This window comes from Gilbertella persicaria (assembly GCF_025201335.1).
Source record: "Gilbertella persicaria strain CBS 190.32 chromosome Unknown B0P05scaffold_27, whole genome shotgun sequence".
Classification (NCBI taxonomy): domain Eukaryota; kingdom Fungi; phylum Mucoromycota; class Mucoromycetes; order Mucorales; family Choanephoraceae; genus Gilbertella; species Gilbertella persicaria.
The window spans coordinates 305208-327665 of NW_026251988.1; the positions used below are offsets into that span (position 1 = coordinate 305208).

At 37.7% G+C, this 22458-nt stretch overlaps 12 protein-coding genes across 12 annotated transcripts; 6 read left to right on the top strand and 6 right to left on the bottom strand.

Moving 5' to 3' along the window:
• The first annotated feature begins 15 nt into the window (after window positions 1–15).
• B0P05DRAFT_547639 (TB2/DP1, HVA22 family-domain-containing protein) lies at window positions 16–908 on the top strand. The gene is given in 4 exon segments (XM_051578914.1): window positions 16–432; window positions 476–783; window positions 816–818; window positions 829–908. 4 exon segments carry the CDS (start codon window positions 33–35, stop codon window positions 871–873), a joined length of 756 nt encoding a protein of 251 aa, XP_051433564.1. The 5' UTR covers window positions 16–32; the 3' UTR covers window positions 874–908.
• Window positions 909–3083, bottom strand: B0P05DRAFT_547641 (uncharacterized protein). Its single transcript, XM_051578915.1, has 5 exons — window positions 2769–3083; window positions 2646–2721; window positions 2425–2598; window positions 1852–2359; window positions 909–1792 (listed from the first exon to the last, which is right to left on the bottom strand). Exons 1-5 carry the CDS (start codon window positions 2943–2945, stop codon window positions 958–960), a joined length of 1770 nt encoding a protein of 589 aa, XP_051433565.1. The 5' UTR covers window positions 2946–3083; the 3' UTR covers window positions 909–957.
• A 1063-nt stretch (window positions 3084–4146) lies between these two features.
• On the top strand, window positions 4147–6743 carry B0P05DRAFT_493665 (kinase-like domain-containing protein). The gene is made up of 9 exons (XM_051575353.1): window positions 4147–4417; window positions 4471–4635; window positions 4683–4766; window positions 4820–5134; window positions 5199–5252; window positions 5304–5691; window positions 5741–5804; window positions 5852–6134; window positions 6185–6743. The coding sequence occupies exons 1-9, from the start codon at window positions 4298–4300 to the stop codon at window positions 6689–6691; spliced, it is 1980 nt and encodes a 659-aa protein (XP_051433566.1). The 5' UTR covers window positions 4147–4297; the 3' UTR covers window positions 6692–6743.
• A 143-nt stretch (window positions 6744–6886) lies between these two features.
• B0P05DRAFT_448789 (uncharacterized protein) lies at window positions 6887–7360 on the bottom strand (the record flags this gene model as incomplete). The annotated part of the gene is made up of 1 exon (XM_051573857.1): window positions 6887–7360. A coding segment is annotated over one exon (474 nt), but the record flags the coding sequence as incomplete, so codon positions are not given.
• A 494-nt stretch (window positions 7361–7854) lies between these two features.
• On the top strand, window positions 7855–8154 carry B0P05DRAFT_588510 (uncharacterized protein; the record flags this gene model as incomplete). Its single annotated transcript, XM_051582667.1, has 1 exon — window positions 7855–8154. The coding sequence occupies one exon, from the start codon at window positions 7855–7857 to the stop codon at window positions 8152–8154; it is 300 nt and encodes a 99-aa protein (XP_051433568.1).
• Window positions 8155–8199: 45 nt separating this feature from the next.
• Window positions 8200–11019, bottom strand: B0P05DRAFT_604650 (Piwi domain-containing protein). The gene is made up of 4 exons (XM_051583327.1): window positions 10654–11019; window positions 10455–10599; window positions 10236–10388; window positions 8200–10175 (listed from the first exon to the last, which is right to left on the bottom strand). The coding sequence occupies exons 1-4, from the start codon at window positions 10954–10956 to the stop codon at window positions 8248–8250; spliced, it is 2529 nt and encodes an 842-aa protein (XP_051433569.1). The 5' UTR covers window positions 10957–11019; the 3' UTR covers window positions 8200–8247.
• B0P05DRAFT_547650 (PMCA-type calcium-translocating P-type ATPase) lies at window positions 11012–14594 on the bottom strand. Its single transcript, XM_051578916.1, has 4 exons — window positions 14149–14594; window positions 13863–14093; window positions 13164–13812; window positions 11012–13119 (listed from the first exon to the last, which is right to left on the bottom strand). The coding sequence occupies exons 1-4, from the start codon at window positions 14560–14562 to the stop codon at window positions 11432–11434; spliced, it is 2982 nt and encodes a 993-aa protein (XP_051433570.1). The 5' UTR covers window positions 14563–14594; the 3' UTR covers window positions 11012–11431.
• Window positions 14595–15183: 589 nt separating this feature from the next.
• B0P05DRAFT_588513 (uncharacterized protein) lies at window positions 15184–15762 on the bottom strand (the record flags this gene model as incomplete). Its single annotated transcript, XM_051582668.1, has 1 exon — window positions 15184–15762. One exon carries the CDS (start codon window positions 15760–15762, stop codon window positions 15184–15186), a length of 579 nt encoding a protein of 192 aa, XP_051433571.1.
• A 271-nt stretch (window positions 15763–16033) lies between these two features.
• Window positions 16034–17327, top strand: B0P05DRAFT_547661 (PI31 proteasome regulator N-terminal-domain-containing protein; the record flags this gene model as incomplete). Its single annotated transcript, XM_051578917.1, has 6 exons — window positions 16034–16205; window positions 16260–16417; window positions 16465–16694; window positions 16740–16859; window positions 16922–17177; window positions 17223–17327. 6 exons carry the CDS (start codon window positions 16037–16039, stop codon window positions 17244–17246), a joined length of 957 nt encoding a protein of 318 aa, XP_051433572.1. The 3' UTR covers window positions 17247–17327.
• A 199-nt stretch (window positions 17328–17526) lies between these two features.
• B0P05DRAFT_450507 (uncharacterized protein) lies at window positions 17527–19047 on the top strand (the record flags this gene model as incomplete). Its single annotated transcript, XM_051573876.1, has 4 exons — window positions 17527–17572; window positions 17623–17693; window positions 17747–17943; window positions 17985–19047. Coding segments are annotated over 4 exons (1377 nt in total), but the record flags the coding sequence as incomplete, so codon positions are not given.
• A 163-nt stretch (window positions 19048–19210) lies between these two features.
• B0P05DRAFT_638675 (uncharacterized protein) lies at window positions 19211–20529 on the bottom strand. The gene has a single exon (XM_051583691.1). The coding sequence runs from the start codon at window positions 20518–20520 to the stop codon at window positions 19252–19254; it is 1269 nt and encodes a 422-aa protein (XP_051433574.1). The 5' UTR covers window positions 20521–20529; the 3' UTR covers window positions 19211–19251.
• A 1088-nt stretch (window positions 20530–21617) lies between these two features.
• On the top strand, window positions 21618–22397 carry B0P05DRAFT_472736 (CRAL-TRIO domain-containing protein; the record flags this gene model as incomplete). Its single annotated transcript, XM_051574698.1, has 3 exons — window positions 21618–21911; window positions 21965–22051; window positions 22095–22397. The coding sequence occupies 3 exons, from the start codon at window positions 21618–21620 to the stop codon at window positions 22395–22397; spliced, it is 684 nt and encodes a 227-aa protein (XP_051433575.1).
• Between the last annotated feature and the right edge of the window lie 61 nt (window positions 22398–22458).

The following is a 22458-nucleotide window of genomic DNA, read 5'->3' on the forward strand; positions in this document are numbered from 1 at the left end:
ACACACTGCCCTTCTTTTTATTAGTATTCATAATGTCCTTTAAGCATGATGCTACTTCAAAGCTAATTGAATACTGGTTAGCGAGTCTGAATGACATGGCACCCATCAACATTTCATTTCTAACTGAACCTGTATCCAAGGCTGTTAGTAGCCGCGTACGCTCCTTGGAAGATGTCTATAGTTCATTTGGAATCTATCGTTTTCTTATTCGTAAAGGTGTATATCCCACATTGTTATTTACCAGTGCCAGTAGTGGTCTAGGCTATGGCCTTGTACGTGCCTATAACAAACAGACAAAACTTGCCTTGAATTTACTAGGTGTCCTGTATCCAACCTATCAATGTTGGAAACTTATCAAAAGTAATCGAAAAGATCACAATGACCAACTAGAATCTTGGTTGACATATTGGCTCATCTATGGCTCGTTTCAAGGTAAGCTATACTTTTGTGCTTTGTTGTGACTGATCAAACTTAGTGCTGGATCACTGGATCGAATCAGATCTCTTCTTGTTCTCTAGGAAGAAATACAACTTGTACAAACTATTAATATTGTATTGGGCTCAGAATCCACATTCACAAGGATCTACTTTACTCTATAGACATGTTATTCAAAAACCATTGAAAGAACAGGCTGTCCAGTCACCAAAAGAATCAAGCTATCAATATCTTGATGGATTTCAACCTCCAAGCTTATTACAGCAGCAACATGTCAGTAATAGTAGCAGTGATGATGATTCTATAGACTCAAATCATGCCATGGTTCATGTATCTTCAAATGAAAAAGTAAGTTTTAGTGTTATATCATGCATCATTAATCTTTGATTAGACTTTCCCCCTCTTTTAATGAGCACAAGCACAGAAGCAGCTTGGTAGAAACATACATCTATTTAAATATACTTTATACAATCATAGTCTTATGAAGCCTTTTTTTATTTTATTTTTTCTTTTTTAAAAAGATTATTGAACACCTACAGCAGTTGTGGACGAGGTATTTAGATTACTAGAGGAAGAAGAAGAAGAAGTAGGAGGAGTGGTTGTAGAAGAAGATTCAACAGGTATATATTGTGAGTTCCTTAAGATGATATTATTACTGCTATTATTATGCGGTAAGGATGCATTAGAATGACGGGTATGATATTGTTTAGTGTGAATGGTTGGACTGCTTAATGGATTTATGGTATGAATGGAACGCTGATGTATTTCCAAAACCGCATCTTCAGGCACTGCATCCAGAAATTCCATGCGAATATTCGGTGACATTTGCAGTAAAATATTTGATTTTAGCACATAGCCTAAATTTCGGAACATAAAGTCCAGTGTCAATAGTTTTAAGCCTGTTTCTTCTGCCATGATGGCTTTTTCGAAGATGAGACCACAGTTTTCAATCGTAAGGTGTTGGCGATAGAGTTGCTCACAACAGATCTTTTTCAGTCGATGAAGTAAATACATATTGGCTAGCACTAAAACATGACATATATTACTACAAGATTCGTTTTCGTCCAGTCGATCATTGTAGAGATACTTGAGAAAGACCAAGACGACTTCATAAGGCTCTGGTATTTCCATGCGTCTTTGTGTAGCTTCCATCATTCCGGATTTATAAATGTTCCTAAAATGCGGCCAGCGCGTAACAAGAATCACTTGGTGCACATGAAAAGCCTGACCATTGGCTGGCACAATCACAAAATCTGATAATTCTGGATTATTCAACAATTGTGAAAATTCGCAAGAGACACTGAGGGCAGGAATATCATACAGACCCAGTGTTTCACTATTAATTACAAGTGCGTCTCTATAGTTCTCCTTTTTTAATAAAATGATAAGTTCCGAATCGCTTGCTCTCTTGTTTACCTGAAATGATCATAGCCTTGAGGTCGAAATGGGTCTGTGTTGCCCAAAAAGAACAAGTTGTTTAGTCCGTCTTGAGAAATCACAGTGAAATAGTTCCAGCCTCCAACTTCAAAATGAGCATTGCGTTCTTGTCTTTCCCATGTTAACGTGTCCAAGTCAAGCATCCATAGTCCATACATAGACTCATGGGGTGTGTTTTGAGTCAAGTATCTTCCAAACACAAGTAATTTACCACAAACAGCCTCACAGAAATGTTGTGATTTTAATAATACCATTTGCGAGTAGGTTGATCCACTAAAGACCAAATGTGGTGTATAGGGTGGTGCGTTTAGATTGATAACAAACAAATCGGAAATCGTATCACCATGTTCGTCTTTACCGGCATAAATATACATTTTATGTCCTATCAGGGTTGCTGAATGATTATAACGAGGAGGAACACCGTGATATTTTGTCCAAGTGAACGTCTTGAGATCCAATACGCTTAATTCGTCCAACACATAAGTACCTATATCATACATGAGTTATGAGGGAGGGAGGGGGGGGAAGAAAAGTTGTTTGTTAGATACGAACAATTCGAATTCTTTGCAAATCCTCCATAAATAAACAGCTTGTCGTCGTACACGGACGCACTATGCAAGTATCTTGCAGGTACGACATTATCGATTTCAGGTTGGAACCAGGATGACTTTTCAATATCAAAAATATGAATGTCATTACAATATTCTTGATACTCATTGCATCCACCTGATGGTTGAATCAGTAAACTTATAGACTGATAGGATAGAATTTACCAAATATAATGATGCAATTGTTCCACAGTGTCGCAGTATGGCCATACCTTTTGTATGGAGGTATTCCTTTAGCAGTCTATAAAAAGAGACATGAATACGCAATGATGTATACAAAGGGCTTACTTGAACTGTCTCCCATCGCATATCATATAAATTAAGGACGTGTAAATCATTCGTGACGTTTCCTCCACCTCCATAAACGAACAGTCGATGATCTACTTTGACAAATGAAGGTCTCCACAGACCCACTAAATTATTGCCAGTAGTTTGAATAGTTTGGCCAGATTTTAAAAGTGACATCGTATAGAAAAGAAGAAAGAGGAAGAAAACAAGACGAAATGAATTTAAATAAGGGATGAAAGGAATGAAAGAAAAAAGAAACGAACAGAAAAAGGGAGAATAACTAAAAGTAGAAGGAGGTGTATATAAACATAAAAGACAAAGAAAAGGGGGGTCTTATAAGCACAATTGTTATTATTATCTATTTAATATTTCCGTCATTCTCTTTTTGTTGTTGTTGTTGATCATGTTAAACACAGCCATCACCTCTTTTTTTTTCTACTTTGAAGATTCAGGGACAAAAAAAAAAAGCATATTCCGTGTAACATTCTTGAATGATAATAACAACAAAGTGTGCAACACGCTTCAAAAATAATAACAACACTAAAGAGCAGTTTGACATTTTCTGTAGAAAATAAAGTAAACTTTGATATAGACAACACTTTTGATGATAAAATCAATACAAATGATATCAAAAAAGATGCATAATATAAAAATGGATCGTTTCATGTCTGTAGTCATAGTCGTAATTCTCTCTCTCCCTTTTTTCTTTCTTTCTTTCTTTCATGCTTTTATCTAAGCAGTAAAAAATCCCACTGACTTGTATTGATAGTAAACGATGCATTGAGTACTATTTCATCTTGATAAAAAACTACAAGTACAAGTACTATTCTGGCATTCAGTAACTGACTTTCTTTTTCTTAAATGCAGTTGATTGGTAAGATCAAGACCCTTTGCTTGAATTTAATGCAAGCAATTCTTATTCAGACAAGCGCATTGAGAAATGGCATGTATTAGTTTCTTCAAGGCATAGATAGACTCCTGTTTCTATTCCGTGTTCAACTATTACACAAAGAAATGCTTACTTACAATGTGACCTGTACCCGATGATTGTTAAACCATTTTATACGATTGTGGGGTAAAGCATTTGATTATCCTGGCAATAAACAATGTCCTTCATTCATGGTCAGTATGTCTTGGCTTTTTTTCTCTATAGCTTGCACTTCCTCAATTCAAATACAAAGCAAAGGAGAGAGAGAGAGAGAGCAAGAATGAAGTCGGGATACATTTGCTATATTTAATGTTACACTTAGCCTAACTCAGTGGTACATCAAAAAGGAGACTGAATATTTATATAATTTAACATGATAATGAATTTATTAGTGCCATTAGAATATAAATATATCGAAAGAGCTTATTTTTTTTCTTTCTTTCTTTTTGCAACCTTTCTTTTCACTTGTCCTCTTTGTCTTTACCTATTTACGCGTACTTTTTCTTATAAATATATAAACTTATAGTCAAAGAAAGAAAGAAAGAAAGAAGGCTCAAATTCTAGTTTGACAGGTTTTTCTTTTTAAAAATATACGCTTATTATGACCGAAATTATTAAAGATGGTTATTTGTCTGTCAAGGAAGATGGGCTTAGAGCCTGGATATGGTCTAAAAGGTTTTGTGTCTTGAGAGATCAAGCCTTGACCTTTCATCGTAATGAAGTAAGTAACCCAAACTCATCATCTTGTTCATCTCAGACTCTTTTTTTTTTTAGCAATCAGGGCAGTGTGTAGCCTTGATTTTTCTAAAGGAAATCACATCAGTAACAAGAACAGACTTGAAGCCTTATTGTTTCGAAATAGCTACCAAGGACAAAACTTATTATATTGCATGTAAAAATGATGAAGATCTTTATTCTTGGATGGATGAAATCTACAATGTAAGTTGGTTTATGTCGTGAGTCAATGATTAAATGGGCCATATTAGAGATCTACAGTGGGTGCATCAGGTCCAACCAATTTCGTTCATGAGGTTCATGTAGGCTTTGATCCCAACACAGGCGCATTTACAGTAAGTGTAGCACAAAGCAAAATTTCGTGTAATTAAAAAAAATCAAAAATAAGGGTCTACCTGATCAATGGACAAAACTCTTGAAAGGTTCAGCTATTACTGCTGAAGATGCTGCTAAGAATCCTCAAGCTGTCTTGGATGTCTTGGAGTTCTATACCGAGCAAACAAAACGCGAGGCAGAAGAATATGGTACTTCAAACCTGAAGGGTGCTGTGGAGCGTATGAGTGATGATCGCTGGGCTGCTTTGATTAACGAATCTTCAGCGAACGGCGGTGCTCCTCATCGTCCTGCTCCTTCTCGTCCTGCTCCCCCACCACCTATTCAAAGAAACATGAATGAAATGATGGACGATTTGTCTATTCGTTCTGTAAGTGTCGATGTGTAAATACCCTTTTTATTGATATTTACATATATATTTATATGTATTCTAGCCCAAGTCTCCTATTGATCCTCGTCACCATTCACCTATTGATCGCACACCTCCTGTAAGTGATTTATGATACTACAAGTATAGCTAATGCCATATATTTATATAGCAGAATTACCCAAGACAAGACAACAAATATGCACCTAGACCAGAACCATCCAAATCTCAAAAAATCATGCCTGCTCGCACCTCTAGTATTTCCACGTATGATGAACGTATCATGTACGAACGTGAAAAGTTAGAAGTCGAATTACGTGAACGAGAGCGTCAATTGAAGGAACAACAACGCGAAAAAGAAAGATTACGTGATCAACAACAACAAAAGGAGCGTGAAAGAGAACGTCAACGCGAGCGTGAACGTGAGCGTGAACGTGAGCGAGAAAGAGAGCACCGTGAACGCGAAAGAGAAAAGGCTGCTCAACAAGTCTCTGCTCCTAAAAAGAAGGTTGAACAGCGTATCAGTACAATGACAGAAGCTCAAGTGATGGAACAACTCAGTAAGTGACATAAACTCCTTCTCTGTGTTTTTGACCTCTCTCTTTATAGGAAGTGTTGTTACTTCCGGCGATCCAAATGACTTGTACAAGAAATTAAAACGTGTTGGACAAGGGTAAGCTAAATATACACATATTTATATTTATATTCAACATTCTATAGTGCTTCTGGATCTGTCTATGTCGCTCAATCATTGGCTACCAATACCAAAGTGGCCATTAAGCAAATGGATTTGGCTCATCAACCCCGTAAGGATTTAATTGTGACTGAAATCTTGGTAATGAAGGAATCTCAACACCCCAACATTGTCAATTATCTCGACAGTTTCCTTGTTAGAAACAGTGACCTTTGGGTGATTATGGAGTACATGGAAGGTGGTGCTTTAACTGATGTGATTGATAATAATACCATGACTGAACAACAAATTGCTACTGTTTGTCACGAGGTTTGTTGCTTTATTTGACCATAGTGCGCAAGTTAACTCTTATAATCTAGACTACGGCTGGTCTTTGGCATTTGCACTCTCAAAACATTCTCCACAGAGATATCAAGTCTGATAACATCTTGTTGAATGCTCAAGGTCAAGTCAAGATCAGTGACTTTGGTTTCTGTGCCAAGTTGAGTGATCAACGTAACAAGCGTGCTACAATGGTAGGTACTCCTTACTGGATGGCACCTGAAGTTGTGAAGCAAAAGGAATATGGTGCCAAGGTTGACATTTGGTCTCTTGGTATCATGGCTATTGAAATGATTGAAAACGAACCTCCTTACTTGGATGAGGAACCTTTGAAAGCATTGTATCTCATTGCTACTAATGGTACACCTACTCTCAAGAATCCTGAAAAACTCTCTCGTGAACTCAAGGGCTTCTTGGCTGTTTGTCTGTGCGTAGATGTTAGATCAAGAGCAACTGCAGAAGAATTAATGAATCATGAGTTCCTTAAGAAGGCAGGTCCTTTGGAAATATTGGCACCTTTACTTAAATTCAAGTCAAAGCATTAATGTAATCATATATAATTCCCCCTCACACACTCACACACACTTTAATAAACATAAAAAACTATTTTATTCTTTTCTTGGACCTAGTCTATCTTTCAAATGTTGAGGAATCTCTCGTTCTATCGATCTCTCTCTTCTTGTACTTCTTGTAGCCTCTCTTGAAGGAGATCTACTTCTGCTTCTTTGAACTCTGCTGCCTAGTCGGCTAAAGACATCACGTCCGTCACCACCGTTCTTGCTCATACGTTCTACATGTTCCTTGCGTACCTCCTTTCGTTCAGAAGTAAGAGGTTCATCATCCGTACCATGAATCATATAATAGCGACTCTTGGCTCGTGCTCCTTTCTCCTTGACATCTTCATCAGTAGCTACACGAATAAACAATTCAAATGAACGATCATTGTGTGTAAAGGGCTTGGCTGGTAACAATGTATGGTGGTCCAATGAAGCTGTTGGTTCATGAAGTAGAGTTTGTGCCACTTCCATAGCCTGCTCTTCATTGTCAAACACAAGATTGCATGACGAATCGTTTATCCATTGTACTTTTTGTAACAAGGGCGTGTTGGCATAAGATGTGATATCTGCTGTTGACATCTCATCAACACCACGCAGATAGATGGCATTGCGTCGAGGAATAGCCTCAAATTGATATTCTTTTTCTTCTTTCTCTAGAATGGGATTGTCTAGCGGTATAGGATCCATAGGCGCGTTTAATTCAGCTTCTAAAGCAGCATCTAGTTCAAGATCTATGTATTCCCATAGTTTAAGTGATAAGGAGAAGATGAAGTGTGTATATCTATTTACCTAGTTCAACTGTGTCTGTCATTATTTTGTTGTATGTACAAGACCAAGCATATCACGCTGTTCAAATTGAAAATCGTTATTTATTTGGTTAGCCAATTGCATATTGGAAACAATCAAAGTGCCAACGTATTCTTCTCAATAGATCAAGTATGCTTTTGTTGATAGAAACAAGCCTATTTTTTTTTAGTAGATAGTTTTTGCCTGTTTCTTAAATCAATGATACATTCATTCTGTCAATTGATCTTGTGCTTTTTACTTCTTGTTATTTTGGTGGCTTAGTCTCGAGCATGAACTTCAAGCAAAGCATGTTCATGACACTTTTTTCTTTCCATTTTCTTTTACTCTATAAAACTTTTTTAGATATGGGCAAAAGTGCAAAATTCTATAAGCGTCCTTCAAAGAAAGAAAAGGAAGGCATTGTGTTAAAGAAGCTCGTTGAACCTTCTACGATCTCAAAAAAGAAAGAAAAGACGATCTCTATTCCAGCCGACATGTTTAAACCACAAAAGACAGAAAATGCAAGCGAAGACATTGACATGACAGAAAACACATCAAAACCCAAGAAGGAAAAGAAGGAAAAGCAACCTGAATTACCAGACTATGTAGATTTGTTTTCTGGCAAAAAAACATATAAAAAGATTCCCGGTAAAAGAAAACAGTAATTTTTCTTGTAACAAGACAACGCAAATATTTTATTATAATAAACATATCATTTCACAATATTTGTTGTTTATTATGCAATTATGTTGAGCTATTTACATGAAGTACATGACCTTTTGCAATTCGGGCTTAACGACAGCAAAAGAAGCCATTTGAGCTTCGGGGTCAAGAGATTCAGAGGTAGCATCGGTGTCAGACCAGTTTTCACCACGACGATGGAAGCGAGCACGAGCAGCAACCAAATCGGCATAGTAAGCAGCAGGAACGAGGGAGACAGCACGGGTGGCACGACTGTAGATGTAACAGAGACGGTAGGTCAATTCTTGAAGAGAATCGGAAGTAAACTTGTTTTCATCGTAGAGAACATGGTAGTGAGTAGGACGAGAAGTACCTTGAAGACCAGCGTGAGATTGAAGGTAGAAGTCGAATTCGAAGGGGTGGACGATGTCGGTATCGACAACGGTACCAGGTTGACAGTTACCAGTACGATCAGCATCACGTTGTTCAATAGGGAAGAAACGGGCGTGGTGACGCTTTTGAACGACAACGAAAGTAATGGTAGGCTTGTAGTTCTTGTCCAAAGACGCACAGGCAGCACGGATAGCAGCGACTTCAGAGTCCATGACTTGCTTGAATTGACCTTCAGAGACACCATCACGGTAAAATAAAATACGTTCGGGCTTTTGACCACAAGATTGGTAGAAGTTTTTAAGCACTTCCTTGATCATGTTAGCCAAATCAGAAATGATTTCAGTACGGTTGGCTTGAACACGGATAGCAGAAGAGTATCTAGAGGCACGAGCATCCATAGAGGCGGAAAGAGCAGCAATAGAAGGACGGTTCATGTCACCAGGAGCAGGGTGAGTGACATCGGCACCAAGAATGATAGTAGGACGTTGAGCAATGAAGGGGATTTGGGGAGAGCTCAAGAACAAATTCATACCACCCAACTTCATGTTGACCTTCAAACAGACGTTGGCACAGTATTGCTTCTTAGCATCAGCGACGTGCTTAGATTGGAGACATTGAGTAGGGACACCAATAACAGTATCAGAGATTCTCTTGATTTCAGCGTAGAGAGGAACACCAGTGTTGGGCAAGATACAGACAATGAGTTGAGGGTTAGCCTTGGCAGCGTTACCAGCCTTCAACCAGGCTTCCTTCAAAGTACGATCAATGTTACCTTGAGGATCGGCAGACATAATAGGAGGTTGACGATTAATAACATTCAAACCAGTATCGACGAAAGTTTGACACAATTCGCGAACGAATCTTTGGAGAGCAGGCATGGGAACGTTACCAGCAAAGTTGACAACGGACCAAGAACCAAGATTGGCACCTTGAGCGACCTTCTTACCTCTCAAGTTCCAAGCACCACCTTGAGGAGCAAATTCAGCTTCTTGAGAAGATTGGTGGTAAGAGATCTTGGGAGTAGGCAAGACACGAGCATTGACGACGGCCATTTCAGGCTTGACGGACATACCGAATTGTTGCATGTATGGATTATCACGGTATTGCAAGAGAGAAACACCTTGATTAATCTTGTTGGCACGAACATTAGGCTTTTGACAAGTAAACTTGATCATTTCAGCGGTTTGTTTTTCGTTCAACTTCTTTTGGTGACGTTGACCAGGGATGACTTCACAGACCTCCATAGGCAAGAAGATATCCTTCTTAACAACAACACAAGGCAAGAAGGGGAAGTTCAAGCGCTTGTTGTATTGCTTGGCGAAGTAGTTGGCGACACTGATTTCAGCACCAGATACGTCTTTGAAGGAGGTCTTGTCGGCAGAAGAAGGGGTCAACTTGTTGATCTTGTACTTGAGCTTCTTTTCACCGCGGTGAACAACTTGGATTCTAAAAGTCTTAAGAATCTTTTCAAGCTTGGTCATTTCACGATGAGGAATACCACGTCTAAGTTCATCAAGCGAACGACGACCCAAGATCTTGGCAACAACTTCAGGCAAAGGACCGGATTCATAGAAGGCAGTAGCACTTACATCGATGTTGATCATCATCTTACCTGTAGGTTACATTAGCAAGTTTTTTCTTTTAAAAAAAATAATGATGTGTCTATATTTACCGATAGTGGGACGAGCAGATTGGTAGTAACCTTGCCAGACTTCAGCACCGTTGGGCAAAGGCTTCTTGTCATTGGGAGTGAAGAAAGAACGACCAACAGTGGTGTGGAGAGTAGAGGGAACGTGTCTGATAAGGACATCAAGAACCATGATGGCTAAAGACATGTAAAAAAGTGGTCAGCTTAAACAAAAAAAATGATAGATTATTTTATGATATATACCAGTAAGACAGTTGGAAGTACAGGCAGATTGACCAGTCAAGAAGAGACGAAGTTCTTCCATATTGACTTCACCAGCCTTCTTGATACGAATCTTGAAAGTACCAGAAGAACGCTTGGAACCAGCGCTACCTTCTTGGAGTTCAACCTAGGAAAATTCGTGAGTTATTTTTAACTACAAAAAGGGAAAATAAATACTCACTTCGAATTGCTTAGCTTGTTCTTCACCCAAAGGAAGGGGCTTAGGGGAGAAGACGTTCTTGCGACCATCAAAGACAGCCTTGATACCAGTAAGGATACCTTGACCGTTGACGTCTTCAAAAGACTTCCAAATCTTACGGTACAAGACTGGGGGAGCACTAGGGGGATCAATAGTTACATCATAGTGGTGGATGTTTTGAGTAGGGAAAGTGGTGACTTCAAAGAAGTTTGCTCTGACGCGAACAGGCTTACCAGCCTTACCAGCACCTGGACGCTTAACGAGTTCTGTAAGTTCCAAAGACATTTGAAAGAAAAAGAATGTACAAATATGAGCTGAATAAAATATAAGGAAAATTTTCCAGTTGTGATGTCATCAATTTGTTTATTTATATTTGTGGTTAAATTTATTGTCAAAGTGGTCTTACTCCTTACATAAGATTTCAAATGTTACTTTTTTAGTATCAACAATCTACATTTTGATTCATTGTGTGTACGGCTCTTGTTTCCATTTTCGAATTCAATTGTAATAGGTTATCTGGTATGAGTTTTAAAGTGGCGCCAATAGGTATTGAGATCAGCCCAATCAGAAGGCTCAAGCACCACAGATATTGATCAAGTGGTACAGTTTGGAATGCAGTACCACCATACTGTACTATTAACACTTGTCCTAAACAACTGATGAAAAACACAAGTGCAAAAAGCTTGTTTTCTCTAATCCCTTTAAATACGTTCATTTGATTGTCTATTCTCCTGCAACTATTGCATGAAACCAAAAACAATTAAAACAATGAACCAATCAAAAGCCACCACTTTATCCTTTTTTGTACATACTTGATTTCATTAAAGACCTGGCAGAACACGTAGGTTGTGAAGATCAATGTTTGTAAAGTAGCCTTGTCATTGGACAGATTGACTATATCCGTGTACAGCATTACTAGAATGACTACAAGCTGGTACAAACTTTGACCAAGGATTTGTTTCCACATGCAGCTGGTAATTAAGGGTGCAGTTCTGGGTTCAGGTAATCTGTTTAACAAATCGGGTGAAGGTGCATCCGTAGCAAGTGCAAGGGCTGCAAAAGTGTCCATTATCAGATTGATCCAAAGTAGCTGAACTGTTGACAGAATGGAAGCTTGTTTATCACTAACAACTGATGTAATCATCATTAGCATGACTGCTGTTACATTGATCGTAAATTGAAACTGTAGGAACTTTTTTACAGAGTCATTGACACATCTGCCCCAAGAAATGGCCTTGACAATGCTTGAAAAATTGTCGTCCATCAGAATAATACTAGAAGCCTCTTTGGCTACTTCTGTGCCTGAGATACCCATACTAAACCCGACATCCGCAGCTTTTAATGCTGGCCCGTCATTGGTGCCATCTCCGGTTACTGCGACAATTTCTCCCGTATCACGTAAAGTTTGCACCAACAGTCGTTTATCTTCTGGACTTGATCTAGCTAAAACGCGTAACTGAGGCAATACTTGCAATCGTTGTTCTCTGCTTAAGCTCCTAAAGGTTGGACCATCCATAGCAAGCGTGCCATAAGAGTAAATACCACATTGACGTGCAATGCTTTTGGCTGTCAACATGTTATCCCCTGTGACCATTCTCACACACACACCAGCGCGCTGACATGCGGCTACTGCGTTAGTTACACCAGGCCTGAGTGGATCTTCAATGCCTACTATTCCTAGTAATGTCAGTTGACCAGCTGCCAATATATCTTCTAGTCTTATTTGATCTGGCCAGTGATCAAAGTCTTGATAGCAAACAGCAAGTGTTCTTAAGCATCGTGTAGCATAACTTTGGATGACTTTAACCATACGTTCACGATTGGCTTCAGTCATTAGGCGTGTGGCAATGGAATAATTAGTCGTATCGTTTGGATTATGCTGTTGATAGTAAGGATCATGGAGAGAGACAATATGGCTACAGTAACTCAACAACATCTCAGAAGCCCCTTTGATATGCACTCGGTAAATAAACAATCCTGATTCAAGAGGTATACAGATCACAGTAGCCATTGTTTTTCTAGAAGAGCTGAATGGATAAACTACTTGTACAGGCCAGCGATTCCTTAAAGACTCAAAAGGTGCAGATTCCATATAGTCTTGAGCGAAATTTAACATGGCGGTCTCGGTTTTGTTACCTACAATGCTTTTTGTATTTTGGAAAGCAGTTGAGTTCACGGCCATGGCTTGGTTGATGAAGTTACGTAAAGCAATGGGTAATTTGTGCTTCAAGTCTCTGATATCAATCAGATCCGTACGAGATGCTGGAGGGTCTTTAAGAAATCGAAAAGAAGAGCCAAAAGTACCTGCTACAACCACCATTTTGTTCTGAGTAAGTGTGCCTGTCTTATCTGAACAAATCGTAGTTGCATTTCCCATTGTCTCACAAGCAGCTAATACACGAACAAGATTATTGTCGTGAAGCATGCGTTGAGTTGCATAAGCCAAAGCTATCAGAAATCCATGAGTATCATATAACCTATTTGTCTCTTACCTAAAGTCACAGCCAGCGGCAAACCCTCAGGCACTGCAATAACAACAACAGTAACGGTTGTGATCAAGATCTGCATCACATGAGACACAATATCCGAAGGTATGGTTGATAGAGATCCTTTGGCGTATTCTACTATGCTTCGAATACTTAACATGACAAGTAACAGACCAGCTGCCCATAAACCACATTTAGCAATGCTTGTTGCTAAAATATCCAGTTTATCTTGCAATGGAGTATTCCCATCTTTTGTTCGAAGTGCCATCAATGTCTGGCCATGAAAAGAATGAGGACCAACTGCAGTAACGATAAAAGTACAAATACCCTCAGTCACTTTGGATCCAGAAATCAGGAAAGGATCAGACTTTTTCTCTTCCAAGTCAGAATCAAAGCCTTCTTGATGAATAAGGTCACTTTTAGATATACACACAATCGAATCTGTAGAAGGTTTGCGTTCTGTACAGCACAAGTCCCATGCAAGTTTAGATACGGCATCAGATTCACCAGTTGCTGCTGATTCATCGCATTTTAGGTTGTGTCCTTTTATGAATATTCCGTCTGCACAGATGATATCTCCAGGCTCTAATTTGAGGATATCACCTACCTGGACATCATGCACAGATATCATGACTGGTTTACCAGACCGAATTGCCTATAGACCAATGCAGTCAATACATGTAGTATGCTATATAAACGACTTACACAAACTTCTCTGTCATCTTTCTTAGCATTCAAATTCTGAAACTTTTGCTCCTTTTGATAGTCATTGACACTAGTGACAATCACCACCAAGACAACAGCAACAATAATAGCAACTCCTTCTACCCATTTTACACCGGGAATTATATTTCCTAATGCATCATATTCTGTTGTATACAAATCTTCGTAAATTCCAAGTGTCAGGCTAATCAAAGCTGCTGTTGTAAGCATAATCTACAAGCAAACAGGAATTATTGATTGGGATGAGTCGATCGTGTTGTGTATTTACCAATGTTTTGTCTTGAAATGCTTCCCACATAATCTGAAGCAAAGTTATTCTTTCGATAGGAGGTAGCACATTGGACCCAAACACTTGTCTCCGCTGCTCAAATGTGTCTGAATCGTACATGGACAAAGGTAACTGAGGTTCATGGTATTCTTCTTGCTTGTGTTGAATGTCATATATGCGAATGTATGGTAAATGCGCTTCATTCCAATCCAGGCCAGTGTCAAGATTTGAATGTAGCCCTCTTGCAATTGTTTCAATACCGCCCATTCTCTTGATAAATTCAATATGTTTCTGAACTACAATACTTGACATTTGTTCAAGCGAAAATGCAAATGGATTGGCTGGTTCGATATGAGAAGTAAACACCATATCGACATGTGTTGTCAATTTTTTATTACTATCACTGTTGTTCATATTGAATTAAAAATAAAGGAACAATAAAGCACAAAAATATGATTTCTGCTTTTTTTTTCACTAATTAAGGAGACAAGGCTAAATGGGATATATTGCAAGGAGTTTCTTTACGAATAGGAGAAGTTTATTTGCACTCCCAAAATAAGCTGTTCCAATGTAATCTCTGCACAAGCAACAAGAGCACGTTTTATTGGTTTGAAGATGTCCGTTTGTTTCTAATTCCTTTGATTCTAACGATACGATTGGTACACTGACAGGGAGAGTGTTGATAATAAAATCATTTATTCAGTATTATAATAGATGCAAATAGAAGCGTGTTTAAAACAAGATGTTATAATGAAAAAGAGAAGGAGAGTTTTTTTTATTTGATTCTCTACCGATAAAGTACACAATAAAAAACGAGCTGAAACAGACTTTCAATCAGATTAAAGTATAATTTCAGGGACAAAAATTGACATGAGATCAAAACTTCGGGATGACCTTTTTTTGTATATGTTCTTTAAGTCTAGTAAATAGGCTTTTTCTTTTTGTATGGTTCTGATATCATTTGACAAATAAAAAATAAAAAAAGTAAACCTTAAACAACTTCTGTCAATGTCTTTGTGGTTGTTTCTTTTTTATTTAGCTATAACCATCTAGTTGAATCTCAAAACGACCTTTTTTAATGATTTTCTTGTTATTCGTTTGACGCAGTTCATGTAATATTGGCGGATTACTGTTATTTCTAGATAATGGCAGCATTATTGATTGGGGTGTCCAGAACTCTGAGTCCCAGATGTGCGGCTGCTTTATGGAACAAGTAGAAATGGAGGTGCGTTTAGAAGACATTGTGACAAGCATAGAATCCATCGTAAATTCCCGTTCATTTTCGGGCAGAATACGGATACCAGCAATGTCTGCAAATTCTTTGGCTGTCAAATCTTCTGAATTCACTGTAATAGTTGACTGTTGAGGGTTCCAAGTTTCGTTTATTAGGATACCAGTCAACTGCTTGTCAGTACTCTTTTTGTTTCTATAAAAGGCTTGGTATTCATAGTAACCATCACTTTCAAATATTGATCTATCATGGGTATTTGTCTTACAGAAGTAATTAAAAATATTCCTTAAATCTTCTGGTGCCTGGATTGAATTGGATAGTTTCTTGGATAACTTGTTAAATTTAGATTTAATTTTAGATAGCTTATTGACTGGTTTAAGCATGAAAAAAGGCGGAGTTTGTTGGTGTAAAAAAGGCAAAGAGAGGAAGTGTGTGTGAGAGAGAAGAGAAAAAGAAAGAAAAAGAGTATGATACGGTCGATAAAACGGGCTATTAAATCATGAGCCACATGCCAGTCTATCTTTCTTTCTTTGTACTCTTGTCAATATAACAAGTTTATCTTTTTATTGTTATCAGTTTTGTACGTCACACTTTTGTATTTCAAGCATAATTTTCTTGCATATTTTTTTTTTCGTTTTTCTCTTCTTTATATTCCTTATGTCTGATAATAAAACAAACGCTCTAGACCCTTCAGCTATTTTACACTCTACGTCTCAGATAGCTTCAGGCTTTAAAAATCCTTACGACGCTATAGCTGGTGCTGTACACGCTATTATGCTTAGTGTCGGTTTCCGCTTTGCAGGACTGGGTGACGACGCACGTCAAGGTAAAAACAATAATAATAATGCATAAAAGAAATCATTAATGACGTGTTCTTTAGAGGGTGATGGTACTAGAAAGGTCTTGCCAGAGAACTGGAACGAAAATGGACTTCATGTATATGCATTTAGATATAGTCATCCGCAGTCAAGTTTGACATTTGTGGTCAAGACTCTAAAGCTCGGTGATAAATGTGTGATTCTTGGCTTAGGCATTGGGGCAAGTATTGTCAATGAGATACTGATTATGCTTACGATATACAATAGGATAACAAGACAGCTATGTTGGATTTCTTAATAGAAGACTATACATCAGCATCATTCTATCCATATGAATCATCATCTGACAAACCCTTGGTTCATGGCTTTATTTCGTCTAATCGATTTGAGGACTTTATTAAAGCGTACAAACTCAAAATCCTGCAAAAATTAATACCTGGGCTTCAAAAGCCTGGCTATGAAGAACAAGAAGACAATAGCAACAATGCACCATCTAGGTAAAATAAAGGGAAACAATAAAAGCTTTTCTTATATGTATGTAGTGGTAGATTTGAGCCTCAAAGACAACAACAAAGATATCCTTCAAGAGATCAAGAAGATATTTATGATGTGGGTGGCTCTGATCTGCGCCCACTTCCAGATCAAGGAATGCACATGCCTGGGTAAGTAATATTGTGCAAAATGATGATATCAGGGATTCTGACAGTTATTTCAAACGAAAAAGGGGAGGAGGAGGCATGTATGTGGGACCTGATCATCCTATATTTGGAGGCAGAGGAGGAAGTAGTCTAGATGATCCCTCAGGTTTATTTGGTGGACCACAACCATTGCCTCGAGGATCTGTCCCTCCTGGTGCTCGATTTGATCCTATTGGGCCTTTTGGCGGTTTGCCTCGTAGACCTACTGGCGGTAACCGAGGAAGAGGAGGACCTCATCGCAACTTTGCAGGAGAACCAGATAATGACGAATTGCGTCCACCCGTAAGTAGCATAAACAAATGAGTGCATATCTAATGTAGTTCATAGGGATATGATGATATGTTTATGTAAAAAGAACAAAGCCTCAGTGTGTAAACAACTGCTATTTTGCAATAAAATAAAAATAAACAATGTCGATTTTTCGAACACGTATACGGTTTTTCCTATCGTTTTTCAGCACGTATTGTTAATTGAACCGGAGCTTCAGGAGTTAATACCAAGTGACTGTGCTCCAATTAATATGTTCCAGCTGCAAAATGGCTTTTTTTTTTATTCGTTTTTTTTTTTTTTTTTTTTTTTTTTTTTTTTTTTTTTTTTTTTTTTTGTTATTATTATGACAGATCAAAGTACTCCTTCTTTTGTTGTATTTTCAGGTGGATCTGCATGCAATTTTATAGGTATATCTCTTATGATTTAAATCTACAACGATTATTCTGACACCATATAGCCAATGCATTCCAATCCATTACACCTAGTGTGTGTTACATTTTAGGTGTTTCCGATAATGGTGGATCCACTGTAAACTAGCGCAGATAGACAACATGAGAGAGTAACTTTTTCTACATTGATAGAGTGAATTACTTCGAGTTTTAGGTGGACCCAGTATTGGTGACCTAAGATCCCGACTCACTCGACTTATCAGTCTGGATGGACATGATTCTGAAGAAAAGACGGCTATCAAAGAATTACTCAGCTACAGACTAACACCTTTTGATGATGACAATGCTATCCGTGACGAGTGGAGCATGATTGTGGAAGGACGCCATAGGTATTTTGTAACATGAAATGGTTCTTGCTGATATAATACAGATTATGGAAAAAAATCTCTATAGAGAAAAGGGAGACGATTCGAGGCTTCTTAGTTTTATTTAACTTTGAAATTCTCAAGAGAGCACACAAGCATTTTAATTTTCGTAATGGATCAATTGGTAATTTTTTCTTGACAGGTGCACGTCTCTTTTTTGGATCTCTGGAAGCTGCCATTTTCCTTTTTTCTTCTATTACAGCTATTCGGGAACCCACTTATGTATTACCTGTCATCAATACAAATCATACAGCTGCTATTGCTGCTTTATTAGAAGATGGACATACACTGCGTGGACAATGTGAAATCAGCCATCCAGGACAAAGCAAGTCATGTAAATCCATGAATCCAATTGATGCTTTTTCAGTATTGGCTTTACCTACTTCTCCTTTATATTCCAACATGGAGCAAGTCAATAACAACTTGATCTTCAGTAAAGCTACAGAAGAGAAGCTATCAGCACCTATTTCTCGAATTTATTACATGAATGAATATGGTCAAGAAATATATCCACTGCCCAATCCCAAAATACTCGATCATCTGAAAAAGCGTTCGCATTTAGTGTATTCTATTGGCTCACTTTATACGTCTATTTTACCTTGTCTCATCTTGAGAAAAGTGGGTCATGCTATTGCTCACTCACAGTCATTACGCTACAAGATTTTGATTTTGAACGGCTCCACAGATCGTGAAACAGATGGCTATACTGCACTTGATTTCATAGGCACTATCACAAATGCATTAAACGAAAGCCAGCTGATTGATGCTCGTCATCAATATTATGATACGCATTCAAATGATGAGATTTTTAGTAATCAACAACAGACAAACGGACAAACGGATGTGTTTGCAAGACCAGTGGAATATGGGTTTAGACACTGGCCTCCTCCAGGTGTTGGTAGACTAGACACACGACCTCCATCATCAAGTGGTCAGCAAGAAGGATATTTTGCTAATGGAAATACAGCTAGACAAACAACAGGTGCTACAACACCCTTTCCAACTGAACTAGTCCCTCATGAGGCGCCTTCTACTTATATAACACATTTGATATACCTTTCCAATTCTTTGGTTCCTGTTGATGTGGATGCTATAGAAGCATTAGGCATTCGTTGTGTTATGGCTGAGGCTGATCCTACAAGTAATAGTCCCATGTATAACTCTGAATTACTTCAATCTGTCATAGAGAACATTACTCAACTTTAAATAAAATCTTTATTTTGAAATAAATAAGCAAGTATTTTTAGATGTTTAAGAAAAAAAAAGCTATCCTTAATCTATCAAATCAGGGTAGGTATTGATAGAATAACCAAGGCCAAAAGGATACGCAATCTCGAGGTCTTCTTCTTCATATTGTCCAAATCCATCACTATCAAACATATCTTCATAGTCATCAAACCCATCGCCAAACATATCTTCAACTCCATCATCATCGAATCCATCACCAAACATATCTTCAAGTTCATCGTCGTTACCGAATTCATCAAATTCATTGAAGACAAACTCACGTTCAATAAATGGATCAAAAATTGTGAAATTGGTGATCCAGATCGATTTCTTTATAACGTTGTTAATGTAATAGTGTTGATTTTCATAAACATAAGAGACATTGTTTCGTTCGACTTTTTTACTGTATTCTTGAAATTGATCAATGATGTCTTGGGCTTCTTTGCTTGTAAGAGAGTCATCAGGTAAGATAACAGACGTCAGCAACCTTAAGTTATTGACATTTGTGAACCTTGAAGTAATACACTTCAATGTACCAATATCTATTTGCTGTGCATCCAACTTGAGTTTCTTCAAAGACGGATACTCACCAAATTCATTTTTAGCCAGGTCTTTTAATGTACTAGTGATTTTGCCTATATTGTATAATTTCAGGCTCTCTAACTTTCGGTTGGATGCTAGTAAAGCTAATAAATCCAGACTGACATTGTTAATTGCAAGAAAAGAGCTTGACTGTGCTTTCAAATGCTTGAGGTTTGGGAATGTTCTTGCATATGCCACTAAGCCTGTATACTTATCCAACGCACCATTCGCATCAATATCCAAGACTTCAAGGTCAGTGATTGTCTTGCGAAATCGATAGTTGACCCAGACATGAAATCGTCTTATGGCAGGCGAACATTCTGACAGATGACTTACATGTATCTTCTGGATATTAGGAAGTAAAGCTTCTCGCGTGTTGAGTATATTGAGGTAATGATAAATTTCATTGGTTGCAAATAAGAGTTCCAACAGGTTGGGACAGAGACTAACAACAGAACGAAACAAACTAGGCTCGCTCAGACCAGAAGAATAATGTGTTAACGTAAGCCTTGTAACTTTTTGACCGAACCCTGGAAAACGTTCAAGGTCTCGGTGAAGCAAGTCTAGGTGTGCATCATTAAGTTCGATATAAATACTTTCTGGGAAGAAAGAACGCGCGACGAGGTTCCATGTCTTACAGACAGATAAACATTCTTTCAAGACTTGTTTATTGAGTATATGCGTAAATATTTCTCTCCAAAGCTCTACTGGAAAATTAGCTTGGGAAGACATTGCTGAGAGAAAAAAAAAGTAAAAAAGTAAAAAAAGACAGATAGGGACAAGACTATTTATTGTTTGTTGCATAAAAAAGCTTGTGTGACTTGAATCTATTAGCATGTTTTTATTAGTGATATACAGGCTATTTCACTTATTATAGGGACACTTTTAGTATAAATAATATGCTATTAATTTCATTAAATAATGCGAATAACATCGTACCTTTTAGTTTGGAAATATCCTTATGATAAAGAAGTGTATGATCACATTGTAGTTATGAATATGTGGCAATTTATATTATATCTGCTGTGTTTAACAAAGCCAACTTTCATATGGTATACATCATAAAGTTGAGATGAATTTTTATCACTTTGACATTTCCATCCTTTTCTTTGATTTAGGCATTTCAAGTGCGGTTTGTTAAGACATCTTGTTCGGCTAAACAATTTGATAGTACATTTCTTGCTCATGTAATATAGATACCAGGTAAATAATTGCTTCAACAGTGTGAAGGCAACAATTCATGTAAATCTTTAATGCATGCATAAATGCTTTAAACACTTACAAACTATATTTGTTAACACACACAGTGTCTTTGGAGTTGATTTGGACTTCAAAAAAAAATTTTGTAAAGGAGATTTGCTCCAATTTTAGTTGTTAAGAAAATTAGTTTATAAACAAGTAGTAACAAGATGTGCTAAAGATTGTCATTCGTAAGATAGAGTGCCTTATTAGAAAAGCATGAAATAATGAATCAACTAACAGTTGAGCTCTCTCTCTCTCTCTCTCTCTCTCTCTCTCTCTCTCTCTCTCTCATATCAGTCAATTTGTGTCAAATTTTTGCTGTTGATAGCCAGTGGTGCCACAATTAACCTTATCAGATTAAACCATGTTGACGAAAGTCAATTTTTTGTCTGTTGAAAATTAACTTCACAATGTTAAATAGGCTTGGTTTTGTTGCATCTTTTTCTATACTTTAAAAGGAAGCTTGAATAGTGGTGAAGACAACATACAACCATTTCTATAAATAGGAAACAGTCGTCACTTAAAGATAAACGCACACTTTATATTTCATTTCATTCCCCCTTTCTTTTCTTTTTCTTCAGAATATCATGTTCAAGTTTAAATCCTCTAGTGGCACTGCTTCTTCAGCAGACAGCACAAAGTCAATCTCTACAGACCTCGGACCAGTAACTTATGAACCTATCTTAAGTCTACCTGCCAACTATGAGCCTATCTTGAACACACCACTTGACGAGGAACAAAAGCAAAAGATCAAAGATTTATTGGCTTATATGGATACCATTATGCTCTCAAGTGACGATCCTTATTATCCTAGTGAAAAGGGATTCTTGTCTGAAGCAACCGCTCATCGATACATGAGAGCCAGAAAATGGGATTTTGAGGTAAGAATAATGATTCGGATGAGTGATATGGATGTATTGCTTATTGATCATAGGCAGCCAAGACTATGCTAGAGAAGACAGTGAAATGGAGAAGAGAATTCAAGCCAGATCAATTGGATCCTGATTTTATTCGTCCTGAAGTAGGTAACAAAAAAAATTATTTTATTTATTGACTTCTTATAGGCCGAAACGGGCAAGATGTACTTTAGTGGTTATGACAAGAACGGTCGGCCTTTATGGATTATGAAGCCTCGTAATGAAAATTCAAAGGATTCAGACAGACAAGTCAAGCATATTGTATTTTGTCTGGAAAGAGCTATTCGCTTAATGCCAGATAATGTAGAAAAAATTTCCATTGTTACAGACTTTAAGGGCTCTTCCATGTCTAGTAATCCTAGTGTCAACACATCTAAAAAGTTTTTGGAAATTTTGAGTAACCATTACCCTGAAAGACTCGGTGTCGCCTTTTTGGTGAACTGCAAGTAGTTATACTTAAATTCATTGATAGCTCATTTCTTATTTGTGTAGCACCTTGGTTCTTTTTGAC